The sequence below is a fragment of the Pygoscelis adeliae genome, unplaced genomic scaffold (assembly GCF_000699105.1).
Source record: "Pygoscelis adeliae isolate BGI_AS28 unplaced genomic scaffold, ASM69910v1 Scaffold833, whole genome shotgun sequence".
Taxonomy (NCBI): Eukaryota; Metazoa; Chordata; class Aves; order Sphenisciformes; family Spheniscidae; genus Pygoscelis; species Pygoscelis adeliae.
The window spans coordinates 44,748-53,938 of NW_008824381.1; the positions used below are offsets into that span (position 1 = coordinate 44,748).

The following is a 9,191-nucleotide window of genomic DNA, read 5'->3' on the forward strand; positions in this document are numbered from 1 at the left end:
GGTCAGCCTCCAAAGCCAGCTGTTGGAACTGGATCCCCCCATGTGTGCAGGTTCATTTCTAGCAGGCTCTGCCTGTTCCTGCCTCAGATGTAGTGAGTGCCAGTGTGAAAATGTCCTTCGTGTGTGGACACACATCATGCAGAGCTGTGGTCCAGCCTGGTCTTGGTGTGCTCATAGTGCAGCCTCCACCCTGGTGCAAAGGCTGAGCCCCCCGGGAAGCAGATTTTGCTGTGGTTCCCAGCAGGCACCATGAAGTGAGGCAGGAGTCACCCCAGGCAGTGGCTGTGGCATTGCTCTCAGGGACGTGCAGCTCCTGACATGGGAGCACAGAGAGCAAAGACCTCCCTGAGTTCTGACTGTGGCGGGTGTCCTGCCATGCTTAAGGTCCGCTCTGGACTCAGAGATCTACCTGTGGTCTTACAGAGCCATCGGAGCCTGTAGCTCCCTCCCAGAGACCCACTGAGTCCAACCTTCTGCATTTTTAAGCCCGCTTGCTTTTAAATCATTGCAGGACTTTGGAGCCCTCTCTCCTCCCCTGGGCAATCTGCCATGGGACTTCTGCAGGGTATCTGCCTGGTTCCTCTCCCTGCGGAGCTACTTGTTACTTTGCAAGGAGCTCCGGTCCAGCCAAACAAACATCTGCTGAGAGCCAGCTCTGTGCAGAGCTTCCAGGGGAGTCCAGATCATTCCCCCTCCGACATGATCCCTTCTGACTTTGTCACCACGCTCTTGCTGGGCACCGCACAGGGTGGTTGCAGGGCTCCCCCATCACGAGCCACATGCTCCAGGGTACAGAGGGATAGGGCGCTGACAGCCCTGCTGTTTGGATACAAATGGGCCATGTCCCCCGTTACCTGCCTAACAGTGGGGTCCTGCAGAAAACCTGATCAAGCCCCAAAAATGCAGCTGTGTTGCAAAGCTGGCTCTGGGCTGGGAACATGCCTGCCATCCCCAGTGCTGCGCCTGCTCTGCAAAGCTCCTCCGGCTGGGCAGGAGATGGGAACTTTGCTGGCTGGATTTATCCGCTGATGGGAACCACCCTGAGACTCCCCAGTGTTAGTCTGGGCCCACAACACCCCCTTGCAGTGATGGCTGCAGGGGCAGAGAAGACCACCGGGCTGGGGGGGTCCCAACTCCCCATGATTCCTGCACAGTGAAGCACCCATGTTGGTGCTCACCAAGGCTCACATGCTCCGGGTTTGCCTTCAGGTCGTCACTGAGAAAAACTTATTCAGACTTCCAAGACAGGATGGCCTCTCTCCTGCACAGCTTGGGACAGGTTTTCTAGTTGGGGCTAGCTCGATGTTCCAGAATGGCTGGGGTCAGAGGCAGGCACCCTCCATGCAGCTGCCCGTGCTTGGCATGTTTCTGCGTGGAGATGATGACCAGATACATGTTGCAACAGCAGCAGTACAGACCTCTCCAGTTAGCCCAGGTTCCTTGCACACATTGCAGGTGTGATGCACCTCTGTAGGTGTCAGTACATCGTTACTGCACCAGGACCTGCTGATGCTCTGCCAGGATGGGGTGAAGAGCCCCAGAGGGCAGTGCTGGGGTCTACTGGTGGCTCCTGTCAATGGAGATCAAGGGACTGCAAGCTCCGGAGTTGCTGCATTGGATCCAGGCCTTCCTTTTCCCTCTGAAGCTGTGTTTCTGGAGATGCCCTGAAGGGACTCCCTGGACTGGGGCTTGCAGGGAGAGCTGCCAGGCTCTGGGGACGCACCTTCCCTGGAGGGACTTGTGGACCTGGGACAGGCCACCACTGAGGGGCAAGGTCTCTATCCTTGGGGGTGGCTGAGCTTCGGCTGGACAAAGCCCCAGGCTGGTGCTGGCAGGGGTCCTGTGCTGGGCAGGAGGCAGGAGACCACCCCCACTGACTGTTTTCTGCTTGTGGGCTGTGTCCCTGTGCTTCTTTGTGGCCCAAACTGGAGCATAACCTCTGCTGCTCCATATAAAACACACTGGAGTGGCAGAGCCGGCATGCCACACTGTGCGCTCCCGCGAGCTTGGGCGTGCTTCCTTCCTTGCTCAAGGCCATCTCTGCTGCTGCACACTTGTCCCTGATGCTCATAGGGGTTTTTTCTTGGTATGGAAAATGTTTTGTCTCAGGGAATCATTATCATCATTATTGTTATCATATCTGCGATTTTTCTTCTGAGCAACCTTTCCTTACAGGGAAGGTTTGGTAGCTTGGATCCCCCTCCCTCCCCAGCCTGTTTCGCCAGCATGGCCCTGCTCCCCGTACCCAGGGCTGGTGGGGCACGAGTGGCCACAGCACAGCTCTCCCTCGGCTCAGCTCTGAGGCTGTGGCTGCGAGTTTCATCCCTGCCCCAGCTCTGCAGGCAGCAGGCACTTCTCCTGCCATGGACAAAGACCCCCACAAGCTCCTGTCCCCCCTTCGGGTGCATTGTGCTGCTTGGGGGCTGCTCAGGGACCCCTGCCAGCCAGGGTTGTCTTGCCCCACACCATCCACCTTGGTCCCTGGCCGCGCATCCCATGGACACCTGCCCCCACCCATCCCATCTTCACCCTGCCTATGCTTGTTCATGCCCCTTTGAGAGCAGAAAACCAAGATGTCCTGGCTTGTTATTTTTCAGATCTTCCTAGCAGTGGCTAATTTTGAGCAGAATGACAGGGGTCAGGAGTTCTCTGTAATATACAAGTGGAGCCACAGGAAAGAGAAATTCATCACGTACCAGAGGATCACCACGCACAGCGCTAGGGACTGGGAGGCATTTGTCATTGAGGGAGAGGCTTTCCTCGCAGTGGTCAACCACAGAGAAGGTACCCAGCCCTTATATTCCCTACTGGCCCGGCTCAGGTGGGGCAGGCAGCCCTGGGGTGATGCCAGGGACCACAGCACCCCACTGCAGGCACCCTGCTTGAGAGCATCCTCCCATTGCTGTGGAAACACTACAGCTCCCTGCTCCCTATGCATCCTCTGCCAGGAGGGTAGAGGCAAAGCTGGGGAGTCAGTGCACACAGCTCGGCATGCGGTGTCCGTCAGGAAGCCCGAACCCTTGCAGACCCTCTCATTTTAGGAGAGAAAAGCACTTGGGGAAGTCGCTGACATGGTTTCATTCTGGGTTTCTGACTGCAGGGGACAAGGACAGGAGTGGGGATGGAGTCTTTGCTGAATCTCTCTGCTTCTTTTCATTTGTTTCCCCAACGCTACATAACATGGTGGGGTGGTGAGGGCAGCTGCATGGGTTTGCAGGGGCTGAGCCTTTTGAGAAGCCAAAGCCTTGGCCTTGTGGGCACACAGGAAACCGAGGGAAGCCAAGTGAGAGCCTGCTAACGTCTCTCCCTCCCTGGGCACCCTGCAGACGTGATCCAGCCTCGTTTCCTTCCCAGGCCATGAGTTGTTCTGGGTTCGGGCGTGCACCCCTCAGCACGGGGGATGAATGGGTCGATACCACAGCCCTGGCTCTCCAGGATGCTCCCAGCCAGGTTTGGACAGAGGGCCGGTGGGCTCCTTCCCTGCCATCGGGGCTGGCTCCTGGGGCATCAGCTTCCCTGGCACCAAGCTCAAAGCTGGTGGCAGGTTGCTTGGGCACCAACTGCCTGTGAACTGGGCTAGAAACTCCACATATTACCTGTTGGACCCCACCATGGCCAGTTTGGATGAGACCTACTCCCATGGTAGCGGCAGCAGAAAGCTGCCCCCTTCAGCAGCCATGCAGGGGTTAAGACCTTCATGGCCAAGCCAAACTGGGGATGTTCTCCTTAGTGAGTGGTGGAGGGTCAGTCCCTGAGGAGCTGCCACTTACCTGTGTGGCCATTTCCGACACACCCTATTCTCCCTGCAGCCCTTCTTGCCAAAGTCTCTTCCATTGCAATGAGGATTGCCCGTAAACCTGTTAACATGTGGCCCTGCTGCTGCTCAGCCACCAGAAACACCAGGTGGGGCCAAGCCGAGTACAGCAGTGCTTACTGAGTGTGGGGTGGAAAGGGGCTGGTGGTGCTCGCCCTCCCGTCCCGATGAACGGCTCTGGCTGGAGGGGACGTGCCAGGCTGAAGGTCCAGAAAGGATTTTAGCTTTAAAGCCAGCTGGGTCCCACATGGACATGAGGTTGAGATGCTTGACTAGAGCCCAGGAGCTGGATGGAGCACGTGCTTTGGTGCTGGTGGGCTCAGCCCGAGTGCTCAGCATAGGACAGGCTGCAGGTTGTGGCATCCCCTCCCTCTTTCTGGAGTTTGTGCCATCAGCAGGGATTGGCACATGGAGTTCCCTGGCCAGCTCCAGTGCTAAGGAGCTGAGCACGGGGACTTAGCAAAGGAGCACTGAAAAACGTCAGTGCTGTACCATTCCAGCTGTGGCCCCCTCCCAGATGTGTGAGCTTGTGTGCGAAGGGTGATGGCAGCCTGTGATGTAGGTAGCTTAGGGAGCTGGCTGGGACAGGCCCCACTACACATGGCTGTCCCGTGGGACAGCTGGCAGAGCTTGGCTGCCCCGCAACACTGGCACAGTGCCTCTGGTGTGCTGCTCATGTGGGGAGACAGCACCCTTCTGTCCATTCTCTGCCAGGGGCTGCCGCGAAGCTGCCACTGTGCACTCGGGAACAAGCTGCCAGCGGGATGGAGGCTCTAGGTAGGCAGGAGGCCCTAGAGTCTTGTTGGCTACTTCTTGGGGAGCAATTGGTCACTAGCAAACAGCCTTGCAACCTGCTGGCAAATATTTGCGTAGCTGAACCTGTTTCTGGGTCTTGTTTCTTACGCAAGCCAGGTATTCCTTTTCTTTACGGTGCACATCTGTCTGTCTGTCTCTCGCAGGGAATAACCACAACATAGACAGCGTGATATACAGGTGGAATCCCAGGACAGGGTTGTTTGAAACCAACCAGACCATCCCTACCTCTGGAGCCTATGACTGGGAATTTTTCACCATTGGGCCGTATTCCTTCCTAGCTGTGGCTAACACGTTCAATGGCACATCCACTAAGATCTACTCGCACATCTACATCTGGCTCAGTGGCTCTTTCCAGCTCTTCCAGTCTATCCTGGTAAGGCTTGGCCACTGATCAAACTTTACTCCTAGGTCCCCCCTCTGGGTTTAGACAAGCCAGGGAATAATTACAGAGACAGATGCTATTCAGTCCTCTGGAAAGGTAGTGATAGTTTCCCACTGATTCTCCCATAGGGATTGATGGAGCGTGGCTTATTTTTTTCCTTGGAGGGTTTTAGGAGTGGGTAACTTCCCCGCTACACCTCCAGCAGGTCCCCCCACACCTCGCAGCATCCTTGGCTTGCAAAGGCTTGTCCACATTGAGCTTCTTATGTGGTTTCCTTCCCCACAGACTTTTGGTGCTGCTGACTGGGAGGTCTTTCGTATCGGGGACAGAGTCTTCCTGGCCGTTGCAAACAGCCACAGCTATGACAGTGGGATGCCAGCACCCTCTAACTTCTACGCCATCAACTCCTCCATCTATGAGCTGAACATCACTGCCCAGATGTTTGTCAAATTCCAGGACCTCCTCACCTACAGGTACCTGTGCAAAGAGACAGGGTGCTCCTCAGTCTGTGTCCTTCCCCTGAGCAACCTGGAGGTCTCCTGGAGGGTTCATGCAGGCTTGCACGCTGCCAGGGACCGAGACTGGTGGGGACGGCAATGCGTGACTGGTCCTTGGCACCAAATCCCAGTGGGAGCTAGGAGAAGGCCCTGGATTTGGAAGCAAGGGTGGATTTCCTTTCAGGAACAGCCTGGGAAGAGGGTTTTCTGTGTATCATCGGGGTGACAGAGATTAGTGTGGGGTGGGCTCAGTCCTGTGGACACGCAGCACCTTCCTCAGCTGGGAAGGCCCCCACAGAGGGGCCACTTCCCCTGCCTCTCTGCTTGCTTCATCCCCAGTGCCCTGGACTGGGAGTTCTTCTCAGTGGGAGACGACTCTTTTCTGGTGGTAGCAAACTCCTTCGATGGCTTCACCTTCTCCGTTAACAGTATTATCTACAGGTACTGCTGTGGGAGAAGGGCAGGGGTGGGTGTCTCTGCTTGCTTCATCCCCAGTGCCCTGGACTGGGAGTTCTTCTCAGTGGGAGACGACTCTTTTCTGGTGGTAGCAAACTCCTTCGATGGCTTCACCTTCTCCGTTAACAGTATTATCTACAGGTACTGCTGTGGGAGAAGGGCAGGGTTGGACAGATAGGACTGCTCCCTGTTTCTGGAGAGGTTTCTGGGCAGGAATGAGAAGCCTCAGTGAGGAACATCCCACCCTGAACCACAGTGGGGAGGTGGGAGATGCCAGTCCCATGGCTCGGCTTTCCTGCCCCCTTTCAGGTGCCCAGCTTGTGCCCCAAGAGCTAACTGCCCTCCCTGTGCAGGTGGCAAGGCTATGAAGGCTTCGTAGCAGCTCACCACCTCCCCACTGTTGGCTGTAGAGACTGGGAGGCATTTCACACCGCCGAGGGCTCCTACCTCCTCTACTCTAGTGCCAAGGAGCCGCTTTCCAAGGTGCTCAAGCTGAAAACGACCTGAGGTGGCTGAGACACGCTCAGCTCATCACCAGGATTGGGGCGAGCTGGGCATCGAAGTGAAGATGGACCACAGAGCCCAGGAACGGCTGCAGCATCAGCCCTGCAGCTGGCTGGTTGTGCGGTCCACAGGAGGGGGAGGAGGAGGAGGGGAGATCCAGGGCTCCCTGCAGCCTTGTCCGGGGGCTGGCAAAGGGGCTGCGACCCTGCTTTGGTGCTGTTTCTCCTGGGCAAGCTCTTCTGCCACGCTCCAGAACCACATCCTACCCAGGGTGCTTGGCGCCCAAGCGCTTCCCCAGGCTCACTGGGACTGCAGCGCTTGGCAGTCTCCAGCCAGGAAGGACCCAGAGCTGCCACTGGTTGTGGCCAGAGCTTGCACAAAGGCAAGGAAGAAAGAGACTGAGCAGACCGTGTGCTGCCGGGGTGGGTACGTGGCAGGGGCAGGAAATGGTATGTGAGAAATTGGGGAAAAAGATTACTTCAGGCTTGGGTCTGGCTGCCCAGCGCCTGGGGCTGCGATGCTGAGGACCCATCTGGTCTGACATTGCATGCCATGCTTCGTGTCCATCTTCAGTGGCCTCGCCACCCCATCCCACTGCTGTAGGTGCCTGCCCACCCTCCCACTCCGCCATGGATGGTTTTGATCATTCTCGCCGAGTGATGTGTATATTGTACAAATCCATAGATGTGCACAAGGACCAATGCTGGTCCTTGCACCCCATTGCATGAGGTTAGTGACTCCCAAGCAAACCTGCTGTGCATTGGGACCAATCCAGCTACCATGGGCATTGGAAAGACCCAAAACTGCTCCAGGTGAAACTGTGGCCTCTTTTCTCTTTCTTGCCTTTGTCTGGGGGACTCTTTTGCTTAACTAGAGCTCTAATAAACTGTGCACCCAGCCTTTCTCCCATGTGCAAGCTGCAGGTACCTGAGCTGCTCTGCCCATGGCAGAGGCTTCCCTCCACTCAACAAGCCACCCCTGAGCGAGATGGGGCCATGTCCGTGGCCATAGGTGGCCCATGAGGACGAGGTGGCCCTGAGCACAGCGGGGTGCTGGAGTGAGGGTGCCTCTCTGCCTCCCCCCACCTGGGACCCTCTGCCTCTCCCGACTGGCCCAGAGCATCGCTCAGCCTTCCCTGGCCCTGGGTTTCTTGCTGGAGCTGGGCCACCCACCCTGGCACTGGGGAGCCCACAGGAGATGCCAGCCCCCCAAGAAGGGGGGGGGGGGCCGGCCTGAGCCTCCCTGGGGTCCAGGTCCAGGAGAGCCGCCGCAGGCAGCCCCTGCAGACCTCCCTCCTCCCCCGGCCCAGACGTGGCTGCAGCTGGCTCTGCCGGGAAGGACCATTTCTTGCTTGTGAAACAAGGCAGAACTCAATTTGCTTCTGTCACGCTGAGCCACAAGCACCATCTCTAATTTGGCCCTGAGGAAAGGCAAGATAAGGTGAGACATACCAGAGATGCAGAGGCACCATTTGGCCAGCTGGCCTCTGCTCGAGGCAGGCTGGGGTGAGGATGGAGGGGATGTAACCTAATGGGAGTTGTGCTGGTACATTGAATTTAGGCTTGTCTGGTTTGGGAGAGATTGAATTAGGACAAGCGCAACCCCCTTGAGCACCACCACCCTCCCCGGACGCCTGGCTCCTAGTGCAGTGCAAACCCTGAGGGCTTTTCCTACATGCAGGGCTTTATTGAGAAATCAAAGGTTTGGGAGATCACCCCCAGGTTGCTGGTGGCAGGAAGAAGCTGCTGCTATACCACATGGGGGCTGGGGCCGATGTCCTCCTCTCTGCAAGGCCGGTCCCTCACTGGAGCCAGGATGGGGTGACCCGGCTTGCACAGAGCGACCCATCCTTCTGCACCCCAGGCTCCAGGGACCTCCTGGCCCCACAAGAGCCCCCACCCTCATCTGTCTCTCCCTCAGGGGTTTGCTTTCTCCAAACCACGTGGACTGTGAGCATGTGGCTGGGGCTGCTTTCCTTGCCAGCCCAGCTCTGGCAGGGGAGAAGAGGTCTGCGTGGGGGGTTCCTCCCCAGGAACCTGGGCTCCATAGACAGGTCTGCGTGGGATGTCCCCGGCATCCCTTCCTCATGTCGTTTGCTCACATTCAGTCCAGCATCGCTGGGGAGGGGCGAAGTCAGTTCCACTCATTTGCAGGACCAGAGCAAGCATGGAAAATCCCACGAAGAAGCTTTGAAGCCCACCAGGTTGCCACTGGCTCCCTGCAAAGAAGCTGGGAACAGGGTGCCCCAATCCTGCATTACAGGGCAGTGCTGGTGGTCTCTGCATGGCCCTGGGTGCTCGGCAGTGACTTCAGGTACTCCACGTGCTTGCAAGTGTCCTCTCGATTGTGCCGGACATAGCAGATCACGTAGACAATGACCATGGCAAACCAGCCGAACATGGTGATGAACATGGCCACGTCCATGGTCCTCTGATGCACGCTGCAGAAGTTGACGCCAGCATCCAGGACCTGGAGCAGTGGCTTGCCCACGTACTCCTCGCGCGGGGCCGTGTGGCAGGTGATGTCCTGGACAGAATCAGGGTCCAGCCGTGCCTCCCACAACACCTCCTGCAAGGCACACTCACAGTGCCAGGGGTTGTTGGCCAGGCGGAGCTTGGCATTGAGCGCCAGCAAGGCCTCCTTGGGGATGCTGCGGATGCGGTTGCTGGAGAGGTCAAGGGTACGCAGCCCGGCAGCTACCCCTTTGAAAGCTGCCCTGTCA

The 9,191-nt window shown here is 57.6% G+C and overlaps 2 protein-coding genes across 2 annotated transcripts in view; one reads left to right on the plus strand and one right to left on the minus strand.

The window, feature by feature from the left end:
• The window catches only part of TSPEAR (thrombospondin-type laminin G domain and EAR repeats), a 13,580-nt gene extending 7,108 nt beyond the window's left edge, over window positions 1-6,472 (plus strand). Inside the window, exons 8-12 of the mRNA XM_009320214.1 lie at window positions 2,598-2,784; window positions 4,774-5,003; window positions 5,298-5,485; window positions 5,849-5,950; window positions 6,319-6,472. Coding sequence (XP_009318489.1) covers window positions 2,598-2,784; window positions 4,774-5,003; window positions 5,298-5,485; window positions 5,849-5,950; window positions 6,319-6,472 — 861 coding nt within the window. The remainder of the gene's footprint in view (window positions 1-2,597; window positions 2,785-4,773; window positions 5,004-5,297; window positions 5,486-5,848; window positions 5,951-6,318) is intronic.
• A 2,253-nt stretch (window positions 6,473-8,725) lies between these two features.
• LRRC3 (leucine rich repeat containing 3) overlaps window positions 8,726-9,191 on the minus strand; it is a 2,158-nt gene continuing 1,692 nt past the window's right edge. Inside the window, exon 3 of the mRNA XM_009320217.1 lies at window positions 8,726-9,185. Coding sequence (XP_009318492.1) covers window positions 8,726-9,185 — 460 coding nt within the window. The remainder of the gene's footprint in view (window positions 9,186-9,191) is intronic.